Source organism: Patella vulgata, chromosome 3 (assembly GCF_932274485.2).
Source record: "Patella vulgata chromosome 3, xgPatVulg1.2, whole genome shotgun sequence".
In the NCBI taxonomy this organism is placed as follows: domain Eukaryota; kingdom Metazoa; phylum Mollusca; class Gastropoda; family Patellidae; genus Patella; species Patella vulgata.
Genome location: NC_065881.2, coordinates 74,661,411 through 74,689,372, shown reverse-complemented (window position 1 = coordinate 74,689,372; position 27,962 = coordinate 74,661,411). Strand labels below are relative to the sequence as shown.

The following is a 27,962-nucleotide window of genomic DNA, read 5'->3' as shown; positions in this document are numbered from 1 at the left end:
ATTTGTAATGAACAAATAGTATTTTGTCTTGTGAATACTGTTCTAATCCTTTGGCGCATTTCCCTTAGTTTAACATTCTTCAAATTAATTCTTGTACCTGGGTTGTGACTTCGAATTTGATAAACAAAAACAAACAATAATATTTCTTGTAAAAGGTTTAGTTCCATAAGGATAATAATAGTATGATACAAGCTAAAATGGCAAAATAAAGGTAAGCCCAACAACAAACAAAATGGTTCGACTTGCCAGGAGGCAAAACAATTTCAAATGTCATGCATTCATTTTCATACAATACAGGTCACACCATCCAAACAATTCAACTATACTTAGATACTGGGTATCATCAAAATAATAACATAACATGCTAAATTAAACCAAAATCTTAAACTCTTACAAGTAGAATCAACGGTTTTTTAGCATTCTTTTTTAAAAATAAATAAGTTACAATACCCAGATCTGATCATTTGGATGCAAAATTTTACTCATTTTTTTCAGAATAACTGAAAAAGACATTTATAATAAAATCAGCTTCTTGCATAGGCAACCAAACAGCAGATGAGATTATACAATTGACAATTAATCTTAATTGTCCATTCCATCACGCTACATCGCTCTATATACAAAGGAGGAATAGTCTGTCAACCAGATGTATAATACTTAAATAAATCTGATTCAACAAGTAATCATAAGTCGCTATTTCATTCCAATAATCCATTCCAACAATTATATATTCAGTAGTTAACTTAACAATTTGGAGTCTCTCAGAACTCTTTAATACATCTTTTACAAATATGGTTACAAATATGTAATTATAATCTGGTGTGGTTTCAACCCCATTAACAACCAACCAGTATTTGTAAAATACATTCTGAAGTTTACACACATAACCCCTCACAGTACAAAATACCATAAATCCAAAATACATGAAACATGTGAGTACGATAAAATTTTTTTCTTTTGTGAATAAATAAAACATATTTTCATAACAAACCACTAATCAATAGTCCAAATTTCTAGTGAAAAAACAAACATGTTCTTTGAGTGGAATAAATACAGTATTTTCATTAAGAATAGATCTCTTCCTATAATAACAAATTACAATAGTGGAAGGATAACTCCAATGGTAAACTAAGATCTGTATACATAATTCAAATATTTAATTCTTTAATTACTTTTTTATATATTACTTTTCAAAATCTCATCATTAAAAATAAGTTTAGGATGGATGTAAAGATATATAATTGGTAACATACATAAATTTAGGCTATTTTCAAATAATTTGTACTAAACTGGCCCTAAACAATACGTAAAAATAATTTGCTTCAATGGCATTTAGTAATTGAACTGAAAATACACAGAACAATTCTTTGAAATACAATTATTCCATAGAATTGTGTTATGTGTAATACATAAAGTATCCAGAAAACATATTTTTATGTTGAGTTGAATACAAGAAATGAAAGTATTTTGAGGTACATGAGCTGCTGACTAGTGGTATAATCTGTATCAGCTGTCAAATTTAACTACATCCAAGACCCAATTTCTTCTTGGTGAGAATATCCTTCAGGTTGATATTCACCTGCATCTTCTCTCTAACAGGTGGTTGTGGGGAATCCAAACAAAACCTAAAATGGTTACACAATAAACAATTAGCACACATAATAACAAATTATTATTAAGATTGAACAGAAATGAAATGGGGTTTAACTGCCTACTCCAACTGGGCTAATGAAAACAGACATATGCCATACAGTGTGCTATGAGGGAAATAAATTTCTTTTTGCAATGAAGAGAAAATTCGTGAATTTTTTTGCATGCCTCCAGATTGACCATCAGATATGTACAGCCACAGCACAAAACTAAACAATTTAATCTGTTTTAGAGACTGTTTAATGTCGACTTGAATATTTTCCAACAAAATGTCCTCCTTACCTTTTGAAATCTTCAATTTCTTTCTCCATATCATCCAATTCACCATTTTCTATGTCTGATTCTGATCTTGGTAAAAATATTTCATCTACAAAATACAAGACAAATTTAAAACAAGAAATCAATTCTTCAAGAAATTTGTACAACATGAAGGGGGGTCAGCATACATGTAAATGCATATACCTGAAACTTTGCTTTGAAAACACTGCTACAACCTATTTTAACTTTGATTTCGAACTGCCAGGAGATATTTAGTGTGCTGCCAATGGTATACATGCAAGTTAGATTTAGGTTAGGATGTAACGAATTATAATCATTTTATTGTTTTTCAGAATAGAAACTAATGCAATTGGTGGTATGTGTATTTGATTACAAGTGTATCGCTATTCCTGCTTTCGACACACGCGTGCATTCGGCGACTTGCACGCATGTACGGCATAATACATCCACATTATGTGGGCATATTAAAATGAGTATTGTCAAAAGAACTGTGGTTTATAGGGATTTCAATTGAAAGGTCACTTCCTTATGAACAGTTTCGAATCCCCGGTTGTACGTGGCAAGGAGTAGGGTCGCCTGTCCAACCTCGTGGGTTTTCTCCGGGTCCTCCGGTTTCCTCCCACTCTCTCTCTCCTTATGAACAATTTAATTGATGGCATTAGGCATCTGTTTAACAAAGAAAGGAAGGGAATATCTAACTGTTCTAATTACAGTGTCCCTGCAGTGAACACTGAACAAGTATGCCACATAAAACCTGTCTTACCAAATTCATCACTCTTGCTCTTTTTCTTCTTTTTCTTGTTCTTATTTTTACCACTTTTCACCTACAAATAAATACACAACTTTTGTAAATATAAAGTATATTATGTGAAACAATCACAAACATATTAATACTTGTATATGTGAGAAATTGTATTACAAATGTAAAATATTTGACAACATGCATTCTTGATTTCTCTTATCCAAACTCCAGTTACTATGAGAGTAATATGTTCACATAGAAATCATGTTAGGATACATAAACTTATGTTGGGTTAAAGGTTGTTTTAGCAAGGTTGTTCTACGCAGCATGAGGGATTAGAAAATGTAAGAATCAAATTAATTTTATTGATTTGGGACAGAAATATAATATTCTTTTCTAGCAATCCAAATCAAGAACCGGCTATTTTGTTCTAATTAAGGTGAAAGTTTGTTTAATGAATGTCAACCAATTAAGAACGAGTCCGTGAGAAGACCATGTAAATTCTGCAAAAAGTGATAAGGCAGCAGGAAACCGATTTTGATCAAACTTGGTGGTTGGTACCCCGGGGGCCCTCAGACCCCACAGAAAATAAAGTAGGTCTCTGCTCCGCCTGATTGCAGAGCTTGGTCGCCCCGATTTTTTGGGTTTAAGACGACGCTATTTTCAGTGAGAAAAATACCATACTTTTGACGGCAACTGCAGCTTCGGTACACATTTTTCGAGACTGTTCATAATGAAGTATGAACCACCTTGGGTTCCCCTCAATATATGCCCAATATCAACGAAGTTTAAGTTGGAGTGTAGAAATGAGACTAGTTTGAAAAACCTAGGTATCCAAAACACTGAAATTAGACCCATTTTAAAACGCGTTTTTCTCGACTGCGGCGGGGTGCATGGTCGACATCGACCTTGAGGGCTGAAGTATATTAGTGACACATAATTTATCTGAAAAAAGTTTCACTGCATCGGATCTATGCAAATCACAGGAACCCTGGGAACTTTGGGTATTTACTCGCTTTAGAAGGTATTTTTTGAGTGATTATCTTGATCTCTATTGATTTATCTTGATCTTAATTTTATTTCCACTCTGATAATGTTTCAGAAATCATGGCTCTTATAATATCCCGCCTCTGGGCTGTTTGTTTGACTGGTATCCAGCAATGCCCTAATCCCTTTGCAAGAAAAAAAAGTGAAAGTTTTTTTATTTCAATATTATGTTATTTTAGCCTCTAAAATGGCGTTTTCCACGCTAAAGTGCTCATTTTCTGAGCGGACTAAACACATAAAATGTGGTACGGTGAACAAGTACCCGAATGAACGTTGTGTTGTTGCGCTCCGCGCCTGTACAAAGGATATTACTATGTATTTTCATTTAGTGTGTTGAATCCAGTGTCCTTTTTCACGAGTACACCGTATAAAGCGAAACGGTGTGAAATCAAAAAATTCGAACCGAATGGTGATATGAGATACAGGCCTATATGTATTACTAGTTATAATATTGCTAGTAACTGTATATGTATGATATGTACATAATATATATGGAATACTATTCAAATTAATGATATCTTTTTATCATCGTCTCATATACTCAGATCAAGTTTGCGGCGATGTTTTTGGCCATATTCCCTTGACGTCTCTGTAAAAACGTGTGGTAATGACAGAATCGTAATGTACATGTGATGACCTTTTCAGCGATATGTCACATGGGTATATTAGTGTCAAGTCCAAGAAACCGGAAGTGACGTCACTGATACCGGAAGTGCCCTTCTGGGCTTTGTATTACCGTGGGGAAGCTACATTCGAAATTTCATCTTGATGTATGGCAGAAAAGTTGACAATAACTTAACTTACATCGTATCCGAAAGTGTCATAATATCTGCCGAGTGTGCCTACTTTCAACACTCGCTCCGAAAAACTGGGGCGAGCTGCATCCAATATTATTGTTGATATATAGTGGAGATAAAGTACTAAAAGCACATGTTTTCACCCTCGCTCCCACCCCCGCCGCAGTGAAAAGAAGCGTGTCGAAACATAGCCTATTTTATTTGATGCCATGGACTTCATGTATCGAAACTCTAACCCAGGCTCTATGGCTGGATTCAAGTGAAAATAATTTTGTGGAAAATATCAAGGGACAGTAGGCCTACAAAATCCCTAAAAAGAATTTCGTTCAGGTGAGTATCTGTTGCATGAGTGAGACTTAAAATTTAGTTAAGAAATGCATTAAAATTAGCCATTATTTTCAAGAAAATAACGAAAAATAATTTCTGTGGGTACTGGTGGGATTTGGATCGCAATATGCCCGCATGTGCATCTGGGGGTCCTAAGGAACCAACAGTGGTGGTATGGTCCGGATTCATGATTTAGGGCCTCGTCACATTTTGCATGCTTTTCTCACGAACACGTTCTTAAGAGATATTTATAGAAAAATTCAGGTTTGTAGACATACCGGCTCTGCATTTTTCTTGTCCACAGTAACTGTTAGACCATTGACAGGGCCTGTTGCTTTAAGCTGTATCTTCTGAGCATTACTTATATCGCCATTTACAGCTGGTATTAGTCCATTAGTTGGAGCTTTAACATCTTTCTTCTTGGACTTAATGGTATGACTACTGGGTTGTTTAGTAACTTGAGCGATTTCTTGTGATGGTTTTACTGATTGTTGCACTTGTCTTGGTGACTGGTTGGGCAATGATCCATTCTGTTTGACTTGCAGTGTGGCTTCTGCCTTCTTTTTACCTGATGAGTTAGCCAATTTGCCATCTCGGGGGGATGATTTAGATTGAGAGGGGTCTATCACAGCTGGTTTCAATTCTTGTTTCGGAATTGATTTGTTATTTTGAATCTGTCCCAATTTTGGATGGTTGCTTCCTGATGATGTTTTGTTCACTTCTGCATTGTTTGGAGTTACTTTATTTGAGGTGCTGTTTTTGGGGTTGGATTGGACTGATTTGTTAGACTGGTCGGTTTTACCAACAGGAGTATTTTTAACTTGCTGATCAGGCACTGGACTTTCTCTTGAATCATTCTTGGTCAATTTCTGACCTTTTCTTGATTGATTATTTGCAGATTGTTTGGGAGTTTGAGGACGAGAAGCTGATTTGGGTTCCTTGGCCTCTCTAATGGGTGTTGTTGGACTACTTGTGGACTTCCTGTTTGTATCCTCTTTTAACTTTGAACTATGACCTTTGGTTGACGCAGGTTCCTTGCTGGAAGGAACTGGTTGATTAGCACTGCTAGGGGTCGCTGTTGTTGTTGTACACGTTTCAACACTTGATCCTTTCGGCACCTTCCTAATTATTTTCTTTAATATCGGAGATTCTCGACTTTCCAAAGTTTCTGTTCTTTCAACATATTCCAGTTTACCAGTAGATGTTAATTTTTTCCGTAATTTTCTCTCTGCTTTACGCCTTTTTCTTTCCTCTTTTTCTTCTTGTTTTGCTTTTTCTTCAGCCTGAAAAGCAACAATAATACATGTGATTTAAATAGACCTCAGATGATGTTTATCACTTTCTATTCGGTAAGTAACACAAAGAACTAATTGCTATTAAAAGTTTTTAACATTCTAAATTTCTTGAAGGCTCTTTGTGAAATTCCATAACAACTAGCTATTAATCAATCAAAATCTTCTAATCTTAGCAGCAGAACTGATTCTAAAGTTAACGGCATATATCATCAAAACAAAAATGTGTAATATTTTAATGTCAATATGTAATCAATCACATTCTAAGATAAAGAAAAAAACAAACTTCATGAAGCAAGCATGCACTGGCATGTATGAAACAAATAGCAAAATTATCCCAGACAGTGTGAAATCAATGAAAACCTTGAAAATGCTGTATTGATTTGATATATACGTTTGTTGTTTATTGTTTGAATTGTCTGTGTATCGTGTCGCTGTCTGTAGTTTTGTCTTGTGTAATTGTCTGTGTGGTGAGGTCCTCCTGCACTTACTATAAAGAGCACATCAAGTGAGAAAACATTATATGTACGTATAGCCAGTGGTTACGATATACATATTACAACAAGTTCACACCAATCTGATTAAGATTATTCAACAAATAATCAACCTACCTTTCTTTGTTTCTGCCGCTGTTTTTTGAGTGATGTCTTTGGTTTTGTGTCGACACCATTGATAAAATTAATTAATTCTTCTAAGCCTTTGTGTTCATTTTTCTCATCTCGCTGTTTACTCATATGACATCCATGATTATAACATGCCACATCTTCTGGTCGAGCTTCACTCTGTTATATACACAAATATAAAACACAAAATAATGTTGGACTTGTCATTAATAATATGTACCGGTAGGCTTTTCGATTTAAAGATGCATCGTGTAAGAGCTAAATCTGCCTATTGCACGTCTTTTATTTTGGCTTCAAATGTTATATAAATTATTACTTAGACATTTATATACATGACAAGCCTATAATCAACTCTCTAGATCATCGGATGGGCGCGATTTAAATAGATTTTAAAATCTAATGATAAAATGGATAATCAAGACTTAATCCTGCTTGTCAAGTACCGTTGCTACAATAATAATCTACGCTACATCTTCATACACTCCTAACTTCGATCAGAATAAAGGAACAGAACAGTAGGATGTTAAACCCCGTTTCATTTTGATCAAAAATAAAGTAATTTGAATGAAATTTTCAATATACTAATTTTTCAATATCTATTTTTGAACTATTATAACAATAACGGCCAGCTCATTATCTTAAATTGTACATAATGCATCTTTAAACTAGTTAATCATTTTTGATTTATGTCAAATTACAGTGTTGAATTGTGCTGACAAGTTTGATTAGTGATTGCACAAGTTTTGCATGATTAAATTTGTTTGAAATATTTAGCTAAAATCAATTTTTAGTTTTAGTTTTGCCCTTACTGTACTGATAGTGGAACATTAAATCTCAACACTGGCTTTATCTATAATGTCATACAAAAATAGACAACTCAATCAACGGTTAGATGAGATGAGGTTCTTCAGGCAATTGCTTGATAATTTTAATAAGCACATATCTTTTGTGCAATCTACTAATTACATTTAATTACTATCAGAACCTATGCTTCAGTCATTTAATACATAACATTTCACACCAACTATCCAATCTGAACGACAGACTCACTCTACCTGCAGAGAAGTGACTCTGACACAGTGAATAGCCATGATATCCATATGACGTTATCTAAATGTCACAGGTCATAAGGTCACATCAACAAGCAAATGTAAACACCATCATTATGATCATTATCAACATTACAAGACACAATGTTACATTGTAAACAATAGCCTTCTTGCAGCTTTTAGGACTGTATAATCCGTACAGAACGTTATATCGCTTCTTCCAATGATTTTTCACAAAAATAACATCATCTACAACTCTAGATTTGACGTCGGCATATTGGCACTATTTTGTGCTTCGGTCGTGTCTATTTCAGATATACACAATCAATTCTGTTAATGTTTTTAGTGTGGGGATTGACTAAAAGTTAATTTATTTCAGTTCTAAACAAAAATTTAAAACTTTAACGCAATTTTAAAAAAATAGCCAAATTCTGGCTGGGATTACTGAGCAAAATGGCCATTCACTGTATACGTGCGAAAAAAAAGGCAGCTACCATTTAATTTTCGTACGTTAGTTACGTACGACCAACTATCATGCATTTGTTATTTCTTTTAAGATTGTCTTCCAGGACCGTGTACCCAAAAATATTCTGGTTCTCTTCCCAAAAATCTGATGAATGAGGGAGGTTTTTATTTTGTGACGTGATCACTACTGGGCTAAATGACTTCTCATAAACATCACATTTCCAGCTATTACATTTATCTCATCTAGTTGTTCATGGGAATGTATGATCATACAGTATAATTTACGATTGTCTAATAATTATCAGGGTAATGAACTGAACCTAATTAATCAGATTGTTTTTATTTTTAGAAATAAAAACAGGTCACATGGCTCTTTTTAAGCGACACTACTGGTGTATCTGAGAACCAGAATATATTTTTTTTGTGTTGTCTAAACAGAAGAAATTTTTAGATCTCAACATTGGCTTTTTCTATAAACATACAATTTGGTTTTGACAAGTGTCAACAACAGACTCACCCTATGCTTTAATCGTCGCCTTAATCTCTCTTTCATTTCTGTATATTTCTTACTTGTCTGAGAAACTGGCTGCTAGAAATAGAAAATAAAAGAATATTTAAAGACTTCAGTTATAAAATCATTTCAATTTATACACATTAATGGCTGCCAATAATGTAAGTCTAATTATATAGTTGAAATTATGGACTCCAAGATCGTATTCCTGGTTATTAAGCAAAGTGATTGAGAAAGAAAACATTAAAATTTATCGAAAGCAATGTACAAAGTCAAAGCATTCAAAAATCTTAAGATAAAGAAATTTTCAGAATAATGAAATTTTAGAGGTGCTTTGAAATTGTGACCTAAAGGCTATATTCTTTATACCATACATTTCTCTAAGCAAACATTTTCAATGTGCATGACATAATTCTAGGACACACAAAGGGATGGCGATATTCCATAAATAAGTAGAAGTCCCATGTGTGTTGTGATGAACTAAGTACTAAGTTTTCCAAAAATTAAAAAAACTACTCACGTTGCCATGGCCGAAGAATTCACAGTAGCAGCAATCACAGTATTTGCCTTCTTTCTGATTGGATGAAGTGGAAGAACTTTTATCTGAACAGGTATCATCAATGCTGTCACAGTTGTCGTCATGATTACCTTCACAGTCCGGATACGTACATAAAGTGGAGGTTCCTACGCTGACATTATTAATCGAGGTTGGAAGGGAGACAGCATTCTGACACGTCATTTGATGATTTTCTAAACATGATTGATGTGCAACTTGCTTGTGACCTTTGTTACCATAAGAACATGAATGTGGAACAGATGTACCTCCTGAGTTGGGTGCAGTATTCCTCGACTTCCCCGGAACATCATCTTTAACACTATGCTTGACATTATTCTGTAGTAGATCTGGTGTTGCATGCTGGTTGTGTAAGGTGTTTCTAGATTGATTTCTCGAGGACGAAGATGACTTGTCTAGTTGATGATTATGTTTTAGACAGTGCTGACTATGGTTTTTCTCTGTGCAGGTTGAGATTGGTGTGGTATTACTATTACCTCCAAGAGTAACTGGCCGCGTACACGGTGGGCCTTGATTCTTATTCCCTGCCGTTACCTGGGAGCTGGTAGCACTACAACTATTATTGGTTTTGGCACATGAATCAAAATGGACTACATCGTACGCTGAACTACACGAGATATCAGAGTTTGGGGCATGGCTGTGGGGTACAGTTTTAAAAGCACTGCTGGTTGAAGCTGATGCTGGGGGTGTCTGTTGTGAACTGAGTAACGTAGGATCGGTGATGAATGGGTTATTGGCCGTAAGTGGAGGAGGGGGAAGTAGGTCTGTCGGGAACGTACCACCATACTGATGAGACCCGAGAAAACCATGTGGATCATTATCCCAATCACCAAAGGCTGGATAAAGATGTTCTTGCATACTTCCAGGACTGTCAAAGTCTATTTTACCCGGTAGTTTAGTTTGCCGTAAAGGATTGTGCAGATCATAAAGTTGTGGTTGTAATATAGATCGTACATGGTTTCTGCCCTGTAAACCATGTAGACCATGTAAACCAGGATAACCGTGTATATGAGGGTAGATATGTAGATCTGTCGGTCGTGTAGACATGGGATCATGTTGAGGTAACGCTGTGTTTAAAAGATGACCCGATGGTTGCTGTAAACACAAGTGACATTGACAGGGATAAGGCTCTTGAAACTGAAAATAAAATATATCAATGAATTAATTAGTGTTATAACAAGCATTCTGAGAGTCTTGATGAAGCAATACATGTCCTCTACCGACATCTTCAAAGTATACATGCACAGTGCTTGCCATGAAACCCGAGTAACTAATGGCATGCAGGCTAAACTTACTTTCATAGAACCAAAATAACCGAAATTATAATTATGTTCCCTTTTAAAAAAAAAAAAAAAAAAAAAAAAATGTCAACCAAGGGCCACATTAACAGATAACAGATTAGTATTGGCATTTCAGTTCTTCTTTCATAAATTAATTCTTGCAAATGGCTTTGTCCATAAATTACTGTTTCATGCTTTCTAGTATACTACAATCCTATTTATTATTAATGAAAATCATTGGTATTAAATTCCATATTAAAATAATCACAACAGTCCACTGGAAGAGCTTGACAAGAATTACAATTTGAAACCTGATGTATTCTGAGCTTAAATAACTACCACACTTCACAAAATGAACTTGATGTTTTGAGAAATATAAGGCTACACAAAATAATGTCTTGTTTCTCGGGTGACTGACAGCTCACAATGTAGGAGCGAAGGGGAGGGGAGCTTTTTTTTTTTTTTTTTTACTACTTCATTGCTGGCTAGAGGATGGTGCAACAATTAGTTTTTGTTTCTGGGTGTGAAACCCTATAGTGGTATAATGTATGACAAAATCTTACAATTTCTTCAGGTTTTGGTTGTACACAATGATGACAATCACAGTCTTCTGGTTGATCAGCCATCCATGCTTGTAAATCACCATGTGTTGTACCAGTTGTTTTAGTTAGGGCTTCTTCAAATGTTTTTTTACCTACATCAAAACCATCACTACCATCATCATCATCATCTTCTTCATCATCATCTAACTCATCATCTTCTTCATCATCTAACTCATCATCACTATCATCTGACTGACTATCATCCACTATCTCATCAGGAATGTCGTCAGCAGTCCTAAAATATCACAAAACAATCCAAATATTTTAATAAGATAATTAGATATGATACAGATACTATTCAATATGGCGAATCTCAACAACTTTAACTGAGCTAGAGTTATCCACAATACCGCAACATTAGACTTGACATGTTTAATTAGTGATTATCTTATTTATCAAATGAAACAGGCATCAATAGTTTGAAAGTTGAAATTGTAGCAAAAAGTAAACCCACAAGGTTTATCTTTAGCAACGTTCTCATAGATTGGTCATAATATGCCAAAATGAAGTAAAAGCTGTATCCAGACATAGTCACTTTTAAGCTTACATAATTATTTTCATTTATATAACTTAAACAGTTTATTTGGGAGTTATCCCACATATATTTTATGTAATTTCTTAGTGTGAAATAAAACGGATAACACATATTGCATTTTTCACATTAATATTTCTTAAAACAAACCTCGATTGCAAAATAAATTAAAGAAATTAATTACTTGCATGTTTTTTAATTAATAAAGCATTGAGCGATCAACCTGCTTATCGTTGACCTCAGTCAAGGCATTTATTTATTTAAATGAATAACTAAGCCAAGTTTGAAATTCTACCTCAAACTAAAGCAGACGTTTAAAAGAGTGTGATTGACAGACAGAAAACCCAATTTTATAAACCGTAGGACCCCCACCCCACAAAAATTCTTGAAAATACAAAGAGGAAAGGCTTGACAGAATGCCCTAAAGAGACAAAGTACTTACTCGAAGTCTTCAGGACAATTACCAAAGGGATTAACAAGTCTTTCTGGATCCACCATGATTGGACTAGCAGAACCACTACTTGAGTTGGTACTAGATACAGAAGGTGGTCGAACATTGAGATAATAATCACTAGAATCAGGAGGAAAGTTCGGATCGTGTGGAAAGTTAAATGTATGAGATGTACTGTTATTTTCTAAAGCGTCAGGGTTGATAATTCCACATGTTATCATATGAGTAATTGTACATTCATCACAGGGACACCTGCAAAACATAAGAAAAAATTTAACATATACATTATATTAAAACAAATAATAAATTAAGACAAAAAAAAAATAAGACAAAAGGGGGGCTCCATTCAGCATTAGCTTCAAAACAATGAAGAGTGGACATTGCAGTCTAATTCATGGCTCAACTGTACCTATTAGACAACACAAATAAAATAAGTTGTTTCTCGGCCACCGCCCGCACGCAAAATTGGTTGCGCGTGCGGCCTATTTATTAGTCTTGATGAAAAATAAAAAATATGTAACGCCCGCCCGAACATCGATAAGCAAGTCATAAAAAGAATATGCCGCATGTATCTACATGCCCCATACGTGAATATCCATTCAAATGTATTAAACTGATTCAGATGCAAACGCTCATTTACGGTTCTTTTTTATTGATATCGAAAGAACCTCCATTTTTGTATCACATGATTTTAATTACCTCCCCTTGTGAACTAGAATTTGATTCGTGTTAAACACCGAAAGTCATTGACAACAATGCAATGTATTTCAATCATTCGATCTCATTATTGCCGGCTTCAGTCAGTCCATGTTTGAAAAAATCCTACTTATAAAACAATGAATCGTAGAACAGGTTAATCATTATAACTTGTGGCTACGAATACGATACGATGATAGTCACCATACCTTAGTCAGAATCTGGGTCATTAGCACATTTAACGGTAGTTTTGATAATCCGGAAAATAATAATTGGATTATACATTTGATGGTTTTACTGACCAGTTGTTAGTAAAATTTAAATAGTCATTTGATATAAACCCCAGATAGAACACTGAATATCCTGAGAAACACACCGAATATCCTGAGAAACAGTCATTTCCCGAATCCCAATGACACGTATGTGACATGCATTGGTTGGAATTAGGTCAATCATTATAAACCAGCGATACTAGATTTAGATCTAAGTGTCGTTTACCGTGATGATTATTTTTGATACACATGCTGACAGAGGCTTACTCTTTAAAATATTGTCGTTATTATGGACGTCTATTAATAGTCGTACGGAATTTTATTTTAAACCAATTTTAATTATGGTTGTCACCATTACCATTAGTAAGCTACATTACGTGAATTAAATATGGAAAATTATTTTCCTTTCTCATTAAAAAAAAATAAAAAAATACAAGGCCGCCCTCCCGCCCCAACAATTTTCAACAATAGCCAAATTTTATTTTGCACCATCCTCTAGCCAGAAATGAGGTAAAAAAAAAAATAAACCCCCCTCCCCCCCCTATAGTTTCAGCTGTCAGTTGCCCGAGAAACAAGACATTTATTTTGTGTAGCCTTAGATGTATATGTTAGTCATTTAGATTGTTTTCAATGACAGCTTATAATTTCAGTAGATAGTTAGGGGGATGTGATCATGTTTTTAAGAAATCCAGAGATCTACATGCTACTGATCTAAAACAAGTGGGCTCTGGATATTGTCTGTTGCCAAATCATGTAGTTAACTGTTCTGAATGGATCTATTACAGCCAACTTAAGATTCATTTATCTGTCAACATTAAGCATATTATGTGTGCCATCTTTTTTTATTCTCAAATCTATGTGGTTGGTTGTTGGACTGTATTGTCACTAGATTCCGGACTGGGTCATAAATTACTCATTTGAATGCAATTCTAAAATTATCTTTAAAAGTCACCTAATTTTTATGCTCATTTAAACAAATTCATACTTTACCTTTTTCTATTACACCTGGGACAATGACAATCTTCTACAGATGGCCGTGTACCTTGTAATAAGTTTCTCATTGTCTCTGTAAATTGTGCTTCCATATTGTGAGAAGTACTGAAAAATACATATATATAACAAACCATTATGTTTTATCTTCTATTATCCACATGAGGGATAGATGCTATAATTAGTCTTTATCCGAGCCCTTGTTTCTGTCTTAAACGACTGGAAGTGGAATTGATCAATGAATTAAATATTTAATATATGTTGTTTATTTCTTGCCAAGTATGTGTAGTTTGTCTCGTCCGGAAGTGCAGTCCTCCTGCAGTTACTTATTAATCTATATACAGAGAGAAAGCAGCATCTTTACATTAACAGGGACATCTTTTTGTCATGTATCCATCCCACCAATCATTATAATTCAATTTCCCTTCCGCAGATGACTTTGACCAAGACACAACACATGGCAGATAAAATTTAAACAAATTCTTCAGATAAGAGAGCTTAGCCTTTGCAAAGAAGTTTAAACAGGTTAATTAGAACAGTTTTCTGGATTTTACCAAGTAAATTCAAATAGTTTCAAGATAAACCAATAAAAGTAAGCTGTTATTTAACCTAAATATATTAAAATAAAATATTTATTACGTTGATTGTGCAGCCTTTGGATTCTTCAACATCTGTTGTTCTAGAAGTTTTCTCTGGGCTTTAAAAAATTCCCAATCTTCTTTTAACCATTTCTGCTTTACTTTTAGTGCAGTCTGAAATATATTTAATAAATCAATTAAATTTTGCATAACAAAATTTTCTAGTTCATTTATATACCTTTATCTTCTTTTTAAGTCTTTTGAAATACCCCCAAAAAATGAATCAAAATTAAACTGTAAACTCTTGAAGTTAGACCTGCTATTAGGTGTTCTGGGGAAAAGCACACGTTGCACCATGCACAGCACCCATCACTACATTTGGACTTAAATTTCAGAAAAATTGGAAAAATGGGATGAAAATAATCTTGAAGACACAGGCAACAGACTAGTGTTTTTTAAAAAAAAAACAACAAAAAAAACCCCCCTTATATCAACTCCTCATGCTCTAGAAAAACAAAGATATTTCAAATGGGACAGTCCATTTAGTATCTATATTTATAACATATTTCCTTACTTGTTCTTCATTATAATTTTCTATAAGTAATTGACAATCTCTCCACACTGCTAATATAACAGACATCTCATCTTGATATTTCAGAAAACGACATAATAAATTAGGATAGGAATCATCACAAGTTTCTTCAGCCACACCCTTCCTGTAATGAGAAAATAATCATTCTTTAAATATAATGATGAAATATGAACTTTTATAACTTGAGGCCCAGTCAGCATGTCATGACACACTACATAAAATTTCCTTAAGAACCTGATACAGGGCCCATTTATTATTTGAAGGATTACATGTAGCACACAAAGCTGGGCACTATATTGACCAATAGCGATTTGTCTTTGTGTGGGACCCAGTCACTGTGGGTCCTGGTTTATCATCCAATCAACTTAAACTAGGTTATTTCAAGGCCAACATAATGTAAATATTTACACAAGGGGCACTAGTATTGCACTAAAAAGAAAATAAATTGGTGTTTAACGGCCTACTGTTTTGCTCTGACTGGGCTAACGAAGAAAGGCATACATCTTACAGTGTGCTATGTGTTGAATTTTGTCTAGACAGCGCCACTAGTTTACTCTTATATCAAATTCTAACTGTCAATGGATCTTTTACATTAACCCCAATGTGTACACAGGACCTTGGTTTTATGTCTCATCCGAACAACTAGACTGCTATAATTGTCAGGCCCTCCTCCCGTCCTGACAAGGGGAAATGCCAGAAAATCTTGATGAACTTTCTCGGTCAACACCGTGACCTCCAGACCAGCATCATACACATTTAGCCACTGTGGCTTTCTCTGATTACAAGTGGCACTGTACACCCCTGTAATAATAATACAGTAAGGCAGTAAGCCTACTCATTATTTTTAGCGACGAAAATTATTTTGTGCAGATCCTCTTCTTTCACATTAATCTGTTTTCAATTGAAAATATGCATAATGAATTAAACTAAGAAAGTTGGACGTTTATTCTGAAATAGTTCAGTCAATAAACCAATATTTACATGAAGAGTTGTATGGACATCTGAATTCGTGTATGAACAAATTGTTGCTCTGTATGTTAAAAGTTGACCACTTCTCAATCTGATTAAAACACAGATCCTATTTCGTTTATTTTTTTATAGTTCAAAATTTCGTTTTACATGTCTTTACTACATTTGGATCTGAAAGAATTGTTATATGACCCGAGTTCTGGATGATGTGAGGGATTAGCCAATGAAATGGCCTGTTACGGCGAATGTTTGGCGTGAGGTGCACAGAACTTGGAGTATTCCACTTGAAACATCAACGCTGATTGGTTAATCAAATGTCGTACATCAAAGGGTCAAAAGCCGTTCGTATGACCCGACACGACCTTCCACTACAACTGGTCAGATCTTCATGTAGATATCGAAAGTATAAAAAAATGTAGCAAAATATAGATCTGTATTTTAATCAGATTGGCCACTTCTGTTCCTGATAGCAACCCAACATTATCTAAGGTACTGTACCTTAGTGTGTCTCTAATAGCAGGAAGATTATGATGAATAGCAGGATAGGAATAAACAATATTTTGAAATAAATGTTTGTTGTGTAATTCCCACGTTACTTGAAACCTTTTCAGATGATCCTTCTGAAAAAAAAAAAAAATTTATTACAAAAATTTGAAAAAACAAGTATGATCATACTATGGACCTTGAACTGACCATGTTGTTGAATGAAATTCAAAATCTAATTCACCAAATCGATGCAAAATTGTTCAAAGAACAAGCATGCCAATTTTTATGTCGATCGGATTTGAATTGACAGAGCCTTAGGCTTTTTTGAAGAGCGTCACGCCAAGAAAAAGATGAGTAGCGGTTAGCGACCATTTCCTGGTCCCAAAAAAGAAAATGCAAATAAGATGAGACAAGATTAAATTGTTGATGGCTATAGTTTTTAGATTTGTATCGCATGCTAAATAATTCTTGTCATTCAAAATACTTTTTCCGACCATATCCCATGACTGATGTCTAGAAAGCTTTTGAAACATCTATTAAACATACATTATGCAAGAGCTAAATCTGCCTATTGCAGGTCTTTCTTTAGGCCTGGAATGTTTTCTAAATTATTAATTAGACATTAATTAACTTATCCAGGCCATAATCAACTCTTGATGGCATCAGATTTCTAAGCTATTAAAAAGATTAGAACAGTTCAGCCATATTTTGATTTAAGCTAAAAATGGAGTAGCGAGACTTAGCTTCGAACAACCAGTACGGTGGTTGAAATGATTGCTCACGTCTTGTCAAACCTTCAAAGGCTAATATCTTCGCTCGCAATAGAGTAATTTGAATGAAATTTTCAAATTATTCATTTTACATTATCTATTTTCAAACTATTATAGTAAGAATGGCTAGCTCTTTATCTAAATCGTACATAATGTATCTTTTATTGTCTGATCCTTTAATGGCATTTAGCAATTGAATACAATAAAAGCACAACACAAGTTATATGGAAAATGATCACTAGTCTGTTCCCATAATAGCATGTTTCAACTTATTGTTTTCAAGCTTGAAAACGATAAGAGAACCGTTGTTGAAACATTGTTCTATGCCTACAACTAGTGATTGTTGTGTTTTTATATCAATTGTAATGGTGACAGGATATTAAGGTAGTTACCAGATCTGCTAGACATTCTGATGCTAATCGTGCAGCTCGACATAACTGACCATATTCTTCTAATAACATATGAATAAACGTCTGAGCTTCACTTAATGTAGTAAAACCTTTATTTAACTGTTGAACAACGCGAACTTTCTTTTCTAAAACAAAATCTCGAACTTGTGATTCAAGCCTTAAAAACAGTTGATGAGGATCTCGACTACATAATCTGAAAAAACAAAAACAAAACAATATTTTTGTGAATGTTATGAAACGCCCAAAGTTGACTGGTACGACCTTCATTGTTTTAACAGACATAAGTCAAACGGAATAACCTGCACAAGCCTGAAAAGTGGAATTAATGACTTTATTTGTACCTGACCAAATGCCAGACATCAAATGTCCTAGAACCTGAGATTTTTAAAGAGTATAATAAACATAACCGAGAGAGAGAGAGAGAAAGAGAGAGAGAGAGAGAGAGAGAGAGAAAGAGAAAGAGAGAGAGAGATGGTGTTTAATGTCAACTTGACACAAACTAGATCATATGGTTCAAATTTAGTTCAATAATTCACTTGCGCTTACGGGTCTACAGCCGCGGGAGGAAAACAGGAGGACCTGGAGAAAACCCAGGTGATTGGACAGGCAACCTTACCCCTTTTCATGTACAAGCGGGGAATCAAAACCATGCCACTTGACTCAAAGACAGACTTTGATTTCACATGACCATGTTTAACCACTAGACCATTCAACCGAAAATGAAATGGAGTTTTACTACTGTTCTGCTCCTAATCTGGGCTAATGAAGACGGGCATACGCCATACAGTGTGCTATGAGGGAAATTTAGCCCGGGCAGCGGCGCTTCGGCCTAAGGGATCTTTTACGTGCACGCCAATGTGTACACGGGACCTCGGTTTTCCGTCCCATCCGTAACGACTAGACAGCTGTCCTTGTCAGACCCTCCATCCTGTATCACTGACAAGGGGAAACCATGCAAGAAAATCTGGTAGAACTTTCTCGGCCAATGCATAGATCGACCACCCGACCTTCAGGCTAGCGAGCCAGCATCTTACCCACTTAGCCATGTGATCCCCTACCATTCAATCTCCCACCTAATGAACATTAAAGATGTACAAGGCAAAACTCCATTCAATTCTTTAAGTAATCACATTTTTTTATTATTAGCAGAAAAACATAGAAAAATAATATTCTTACTTTACAACTAAATCTCTCATTTGAATACTGTCAGCTTCTGTAAGATATGGATCATCTGATTCGTATAATGTTTGTACAACCTTCCGTAATTCTACCCAACATTTCTGTAATTCTTGTGTTTCTTTGTTGTATTCATCAGATATTTGTCTAAGGGGTAAGTAATAATAAATACAGTCAATCTGAGCTTTCAAGGTAAATAATAATTACAGACAATCCTACTCAACCAGTCACTTGGGTTTTTTTTAATGACTTCTCTTTAATACACTGACCACAAACACAAATGGGAGGCTTGGAATTTAAACTGATCTTTCAAGGTAATAGGGGTTGTGAATAACAGAAATTACTCTCTATTTATTTACTCTGAGATCTGATCAGTTATTGTTCACTTTCTATGAGGTAATTAAAACAACCCTTATGTGTAAAGGACTGAAACTGTTCCGGGGTGGGGTTCAGAACAAATTTTACTATTAGAGAAAACCCAGGAAGATGAACAGACGACCCTACTCCTTGTTACGTGATAGGCCAATCAGCTACCCCCACCCCCTTCTGTAGTAAAAAAACCAGGATTATAATTATAAGAAAGTAATATGATCAGAGAGACTTACCTTCTTTCTTTACAAGATTCACAATGACATATGGAACCATTTTCAGTGACTGGTTCATTAGTATCTAAATTAATATCGGGTAGAAATGGAAATGGGATGGTTTCTGGTTGTAAATCTTCATCCTATAAAGAAAAGTGTACGGTTTCTACAGTGTGTGTTGTTTATGAAACTAAAGTTAGTTAATAGACTAGCTGTGACTTATTAATAGAGTTTGATCTATAACTTATCCGTCTGACATTTTGACTAAATTAACAATTTATGCCCGGAGCGTTTCCATCTAACTCAAATTAATATAACACTGGTATTATCCAAGTCTGAACTTTTAATTATAGAGTTATTGACTGGCTGTAGATTTATTATAAATATAATAATAATGTTACCTACCAGAAAGGGAATATCAGGATCTTTTTTATTCATATACTCAGAATCAGCAGCTTTTCTACATGCAGGACAAACCCATAAAGGAAGCTGAAACAATTCATACAAATTTCAATCAATATATATTCAAACAACAAAAGGGGACTGTCAGGCCAGGCAACTGCTATTATACGCCCAAGTCGTCTACACCACTAGTAAGTTAGATGTATAAAACTCTTGAGTGTTATTGAGAGTCAAAGTATAGGGGGGGGGGGGGGGGGTAACTTAACTTGCTGTAGATATATTCTATATTGTGGATGGTGACGTAAATCCTACAAAACTTTGGAAACTGTAGACAGCCTAAGGTCTATGACTGTTTATTTAGAAACTGTTGAAAATGAAACTGACAAGACTTGGTAATACTTTCTCATGAATACCTATTTAATTCAAATCAAAACAGCTTGTGAAATATAAAGCATTTACCTGGCATGGTCTTTACAAAAAGCATTTTCAAAATGTATTTCAACATACCTTAGGTACAGCATCACTTTCTGTGTTTTTTGTATCTTCAGACTCTGTTAAAACAAAATGATATGATAAATCATTTATCCTTATTCCTTGAAATAAAAGAAATAACAATACTGTCTTGAATATTTGATTAACCCTGAATCGGGATATGTTAACATCATTACTTAATTCTTTTCATAGACAGGAGAGGGAGCAAAAATAAATATGTGGAAAGATATCAATAATATTGTAGTGTTTATTCATTATTTTCACTTGAATAACCAATATTCTATGCTGTATTGTCAAGGGAAAAACTATTTTTATGCAGCTTCTAGAAATCTAAAGTGACCTCTGCTAGTATGTGAGCAGGTGGTTATATTCAAAGACAATATCCTCTAACAGTATGCCGGGTAGTTATATTTGACCTCTGATAATGAGCTGGGTAAGTTATATTTAAAGACAATGACCTCTAATAGTATGCCGTGTAGTTATATTTGACCTCTGATAGCAAGCTGGGTAAGTTATATTTAAAGACAATAGCATTTTGTATAAGCAGTAAAAGGAAATAATATTGAGGGGATCAATTACCTGATTTGATTTTATCAGCCTCTGGAGGATCAATACGTTCACAATCACACAATAAACAACGCTCTTTCATAAATGGATTTGGCCCTCGGTGAAAAAATGGACTAGGTAATGAATGTAAATCATCATTACTGTCGATCAATTGTTCCAGTTTCTGAAATAAATATTAAACATCATTATTGTATGTAAACAAAGGCAAGATCTCATATTTCATGCATGTCAGTTTTTCAAGGACACACATACATATACAGACATGTAACAGTTCTAGTTACCACATGTGATATCTTAAAGATTTGTACACATGTCTGTAGGCCTACTATGTCCAAAATGATTGACAGTTACATGTAAGTCTATAAACCTTCATTTATTGTAATCTTACAGGAAGAGCCCAGATGAAGTTGCCATTTTGACACAGCCACATGATACAACATGTGATCTTTTCAGACCAATTTGTATATAATCAGCTCTAGAGCATGCAGACCAAATAAACAGTTCACACAGACCAAAGAAACCGGTCACACAGACCAAAGAAACCGGTCACATAGACCAAAGAAACAGGTCACATCATATTACAAAAGCAGAACAAGAGCAACAAAATCAGTTTGTCAGTTGTATGCATGCATAAAACAAATTACTTGCAACTAGTTGTACCCAGTAACAAGATTGCTTTTCCTATGCCAGGTTTTCCATCTCTGACTTTTTTTTAACATACATGTACATGTAGGCCTACATATAATTGGGCCAATGTGTCAAGAATTATTTGGCATTAATTTGTTATATTAAAGAAGCATTATGCAAGATTTAGATAAAAAAAAAAAGCGGTTGCCAGTGATGTATTTAAACATTTTTTTTTAAAATCAAATAAAAAAAATGTGACTTCTAGAGGTTCTACAAGCTAAAAACTGTGATTTTTCACACGATCAGGGACACTGCAGTTCAATATGCACGAATATCGAAAGGAACCAAGACCATTGCATTATAAACAATTAAACATACATTTCAAGTTTCATCTAAATCGGATAAAATCTGTGACCTTTAGTGTCCACAAGCTAAAAACATGATTTTTTCATAAATCAGGGGCCAAAATCCATGAAGTTTCGATCCGATACATGCCAATATTGAAAGGAACAAAGATTTTTTCACGATAAACCTGTATTTCAAGTTTCGTAAAAATCAGATAAGAATTGTAACCTGTAGAGTGTCCACAAACAAATTGTGGATGGACGGATAGGGACTACAATAATATACGTCCACATGAAAATGTGGGTGTATAAAAACGACCATTCTAGGCATAATAGTTTAAAAATAGAAAACGAAAATTACATGTAAGATATTGAAAATATCAATCAAATAACTCTATTGGGAGCAAAGTTATGAGAGTTTGAAGATTTGGCAAGAAAGAGCCAATTTGTATAAAGTACCATTGCCATAAACAAAGTCCCAATTGACAGTTCTTTCACTGAGTCCATTTTTATGTTAAATTATTACAATGTACATGGAGTTGATGGTATATATAATTCATTCAATATTTCAGCCATCCAGTTATCTAGAGAGTTGATTATATTGTAAATGGGTTCAACATCCTACTCCGAGGTTTGATTATAGGCTTGTCATGTGAATAAATGTCTAAATAATTTATAGAACATTTGAAGCCAGAAAGATCGGCAATAAACAGATTTAGCTGTTGTAAAAATTGGGGGGGGGGGGTCAATTAATTACTATAGATTAACTTTATACACCACTTATTACACAAGGTACATGTACAGGTACCGATCTAATAGATAATTTAACCCATCAATGGATAATTCTGTTGTGGTAGCCTAATTACCCCATAATAATACAACTGTAGATAAGAAACTAATTACAATAACAAACAGTATCTCTAAATTGATAAATGAAGCCTTCTAATTGAAGGTCTTACTTAAGTCTTTAAATGGACTAAATATCGACTCCAGTGATAATAAGGTTTGGGATGGCCTAAGATGCCATGCTTAAAGCTCTAGTTCGCCAGTCAATTCTGACTTGTGGTTTCTATCTTTGGTGTGAGTATGTAGCCTCGCCTTATCAACCTTGTGGGTTTACTCTGGATTCTTCCTACAGAAAAGATCCCTTGTCCACACGCAAACTCATACATATACACAACTATTGGTTAAGTCGTCCACAGGGTATTGGGTATGTCGCCCACAGGGTATTGGGTATGTCGCCCACAGGGTATTGGATACATGTATGTTGTCCACAACTAATATTTGACACGTACACACGTTAATTGTATGGAATAAGTAAGTTTCACTCATATGTTTGAATCTTGTTTTATTTACCCAAAAATTGATGAGCTTGACTGACTGATGTCGACCAAGATTAGTTCACCTACATTATGTATAAAGTAGACATGTTTTGTTTGTTAGTTGGCCTTATGATTTTAGACATAATGAATACAAATTAAAGATTAAACGCAACATCCATTAAAGATATCGTACTACATGTATGTAAAAACTGTGTGATTTAATGATATATGTGCAGGGCTGCCGACAAACAGTATTGCAGCGCAATTTGCGATACATATTTTGTCCATTGCTAATCGAAAATTAAAATCTAATGTTTTTGATTCGCAATAACTGCGAATCATTAATATGCCTGCCATTTTGGATATTGACAGAAAGATTATCCACAGTTTGAAGACTAGGAGGCTTTCTCAACACTTTCAACGTGTATAAAATGTCAAATAAAATTTTATAAACAAAACTGAAATCTCCGTGTGACATTTTCTTCTCGGTTTACCCAGACTCAATTCATAATACAATATCAATGAATATAATACAGGGACATAACTCTATGAATAGGGACTATTAAACCGGAAATAGGGAATCAAGTAGTACCACTCACGTTGCGAGACATGCCAATTTCAAGTAATTATATGAGCATTCATTTTGAAAGAAATAAATCCAGTGTATCCCCCACGTATTGTAAATAAAATATAAAATAATAAATACATGTTAACATATTGTAAAATGATAAATCAATTCCCGTAAAATATCTAGTTAATCGATGTGCGCCCGATTGAATAAAAATAGTAATAATACACGATAAAAAGCAGACAAAATTGTTTTCTAACGAAGATTTCTAAAGTAACGAAGAAATAACAATTAAAATGAGTGGGGCATCGGAAGACACTGCCAAGAATTGGCTTCAGACATAAGACCTAACCAAAAGTTTACATCACATACACAAACTGTCACAACTACATGTGGCAGTGCTAAAAAAAAAATGGAAGAATGAAATTTAATCATAATAAAAGAAATATCTAGTTATTTGGGTTGTTTTATGTTGAAACTGAAAAACTGCTAACCAATTGTTGCTTTGCTAATCAAATTTGGCAAAATTGGACTTTTTGATTAGCAGTGCTGCTAATGAACTGTGAAAAATTACCGACAGCCCTGTATGTGTGGACTAAAAACATATTCAAACTAATTAATGTATCAAAAAATTGTATTGGTTTGGAGATACCCCAAGCTATAAAAAATCTATTTCAGAAGCCATGTTTGTCACCTAACTTGATTGAGTTAAGCTGGCAGGCAATACATCAGGTTGCCAGTTTGTGATACCCTGGCATTTTTCCCCAGTGCTTGCCCCATGGTTTTTTGGGGTAATCCAGTATCTTTCTATTAAGATTGGGCATCTATACTTTGCATACATGTATGTACATCGAATTTGCCATACTTTTATTGGAAATAACCACCTGAAAAATACTTTCATGAGAATGAATCTTTAATGTTAAGACAAATTCAATTGACTGGATATGAAATCTGAATATAAATTATTCAATGGACAAACATTTGTGATAAGCTTAGTTTATGATGTCTAACATTGTTTGTCTTCTTTATTAAAAAGGTATTTTATAATTACATGGACAGGTTAATCACTCAACAAAGGGCATCATGTGTTTTTGTTATCCATGTCCATGAAGATCCTCCAATTTTCGCACCAAAGTTAACCTTATTTTACTACCTCTGTGTGTGTGGGTTAGTTGTATTTTATGTCCGCTTCCACCGAGGTGATATAGCAGACAATCTACCTCTGTAGTATGCAATGCCTTATACATGTATATGACATGGAACTGTATATGGTAATCGAATTCGCAAGCGTTGATTGGCTGAGAAATGATAGCGATCTATTGCTATGCATCGTCATTGGAAGATTCAAATGGAGTTGTGACAAAAGTTGTTGTTTGTGTATGTAATATAAATGGGGAATATTATCAATATATCTAATAATGATTATATCGACGAGTGAATGGCACCATTCATATTTCTGGGCTTATGGAGAATAGTTTGGAATATCAGTTGGCCGGCCAAACAGGCTTATGCAAGAGATAAATTTGCAGGTTTTTATTTAGGCCTTAACTGTTAAATAAACTATTAATTACACATTTATCAACATGACAAGACCATAATCAACTCACGATGCCATTGGATATCCCTGATATTAATTAGATTAGAACGGCTCGGCTTTTTAATGATTTAATTTAAAAATGGTGAAGCAAGGCGAAGCTCTGAACAACCAGTATGGAGGTTACAATCAATGCACACATCTTGTCAAACCTTCAAAGGCTAATATCTTTTTCTCAGAATAAAGTAATTTGAATGAAGTTTTCAATATTCAATTTGTATTATCTATTTTTGAACTATTATATTTATAGCAAGAATGGATTTCTCTTCATCTAAATCGTATATAATGTATCTTAAGTATTGGCCATGTTATGAAAAACCAGCAAGTTTATGGGGTTATCAGAATTAACGGTAAATGTGCTAATTGCGGTGCCCCGCTGATCAGATAAATAGAAATGTGAAAATAACAATAAACCCAGGATTATCTGTCAGTTAATCTTTTGTTTTATTAAACAACCAACCCGCTCGTTGTTTTCACGCGTAACGAAACATTATTAGATACTGATTGAATAAACTAAAAGTACCGAGGAGTTTTGTCACGATCATCTAGTATCTTTTTCCATTGCCACTTTGTTGTTAAACAGACATTTAAGCGCCTCCTATAATATAACATGCAGAGTTACACCCCCTCATAATAGGTGACAAATTCAGCGATGGTTTTTTAAGTTCATGTGCTTGTTTGATAAAACAAAATTAATTCATGTGCTTGTTTGATAAAACAAAATTAATTTATGTGCTTGTTTGATAAAACAAAATTAATTTATGGATTTTCTTCACAAAAATGGATAAATATTACCGAACGCATCACAATGGTAGACTGTAGTATCGTTGTTGATACAAAATAACACGTTTACAGAAGTTATGTCAGAGATTTGAGACAATGAATTTTCGTTCCAAGCAAGTTTTAGCGATGGCCAAAATTTACCGATGCAAGTATTGATGTTCGCTTGATGCATCCAAGCGTAATATTTAAATGATGTCAGCACAAAAAAAAACACTGAGATTTTACTAAGAGGCCACTCCCGTCAAGCCGTCAGTCGTTAAAAATTCCCTTGGGTGGCTGCTTAATACAGATTCTACTGTACATGTAAATGTGCAAATTGCTTGGATTGTCTTCATTTGCCACATGGCCTATTATCACAATGGCAACTTACTTGACCTACTCCCTATAAATAATCAACTTGTATATTTATGGGATTGTCAAATCTACTGTTAAACGGTTTTCAGATTGTCTGCGGCGTGGTAACCTACATTGTATTTATATGGCAATTTTTTTTAATTCACTTGTCCTGGGCTAAGGTGCAGGGAATGGGGGGGGTGGGCGCAGTAACAAAGTTTGGCATCATGGGTGTGTGGGTAAGTCAACCAATGTCACTTCCACGACTCAACCAATGCTGTGTGGAAGACTCAATATATTTGATATTTGTGGACGACTTAACTCGACTTTTCATATGGAAGACTAAGACTTAATATATTTGATATTTGTGGACGACTTAACTCGACTTTTCATATGGACGAGTTTGCTTGTGGACGGGTTAACTGGCATTCTTTTATATAATGCAGATTCTGTAATATCTATTAGTATTTTTTTTGCTGGCCGTTAGTTTAAACGATCTGCTTAAATGGCTTATGTGGCAATGGCGAATGGGTCAAAGCAAGGCAAAAGTTGTCAGTTAATTAACATGATTTCAAATACAACCTAACAAACTTCATAAGTAATGTAGACATCAAGTATATTATATTTACATTGGGAATGAATTCAGGCTCAGGTATAGTTTAATTAGTTGTTGGAATGTTACATTTAAAAACTCTGCTGAGGCTAAATATCAGGGCACAGGGCTAAAAATAGTGACATGAGAGTGTTTATAGTTTATATGTGCAATGGATGTGTTATGAGCAGGCAAATTAGATTTCTGTATATAAATAAATTATGACATAAGACAAAGTCTTCGATATGAATTACCTCTTTAACCTCTTTTCCCTCTGATAAGCCTAAATGGTTTTGGGAGGGTGTTTGCAGAAGGCCATTCGTCGAGAAAGAGACGTTCGAACTTGCACTCGACTTGGTAACTGCATTCTTAATTTTCCGTCTCTTGGTTTTCTTACTTTCTGAAGTACTCATGTTCAGAAGTTTAGATATGAATAAATCTATTATTCGATCAATGTTGAAGTTATTGATAAATCAACACACGTGTGAAATGAATGTACAACAGTCGGATGAACTAGCTGTCATCCCATGAAATATCACCATCAAATATGGCGGATCTGGGGATATTACCCAGAATTCAATGTTGGCAAGGGAT

General features: G+C 34.5%; 1 protein-coding gene across 3 annotated transcripts; it reads right to left on the bottom strand.

The window, feature by feature from the left end:
* Nucleotides 1-142: 142 nt before the first annotated feature.
* LOC126815112 (protein FAM193A) lies at nt 143-27,923 on the bottom strand. 3 transcript variants are annotated; one of them, XM_050540650.2, is made up of 20 exons: nt 27,623-27,923; nt 21,218-21,368; nt 20,654-20,697; nt 20,150-20,233; nt 19,766-19,887; nt 19,161-19,307; nt 17,967-18,177; nt 16,817-16,938; nt 15,332-15,473; nt 14,819-14,931; nt 14,180-14,287; nt 12,213-12,473; nt 11,200-11,473; nt 9,303-10,493; nt 8,789-8,860; nt 6,746-6,916; nt 5,121-6,125; nt 2,693-2,753; nt 1,933-2,017; nt 143-1,625 (listed from the first exon to the last, which is right to left on the bottom strand). In XM_050540650.2, the coding sequence occupies exons 1-20, from the start codon at nt 27,779-27,781 to the stop codon at nt 1,520-1,522; spliced, it is 4,629 nt and encodes a 1,542-aa protein (XP_050396607.2). In that variant the 5' UTR covers nt 27,782-27,923; the 3' UTR covers nt 143-1,519. The 3 variants fall into 3 exon arrangements, with proteins under 3 accessions (XP_050396607.2, XP_055955292.1, XP_055955293.1); XM_056099317.1 differs by having other exon boundaries at nt 8,789-8,857; XM_056099318.1 differs by having other exon boundaries at nt 27,632-27,923.
* Nucleotides 27,924-27,962: the final 39 nt, after the last annotated feature.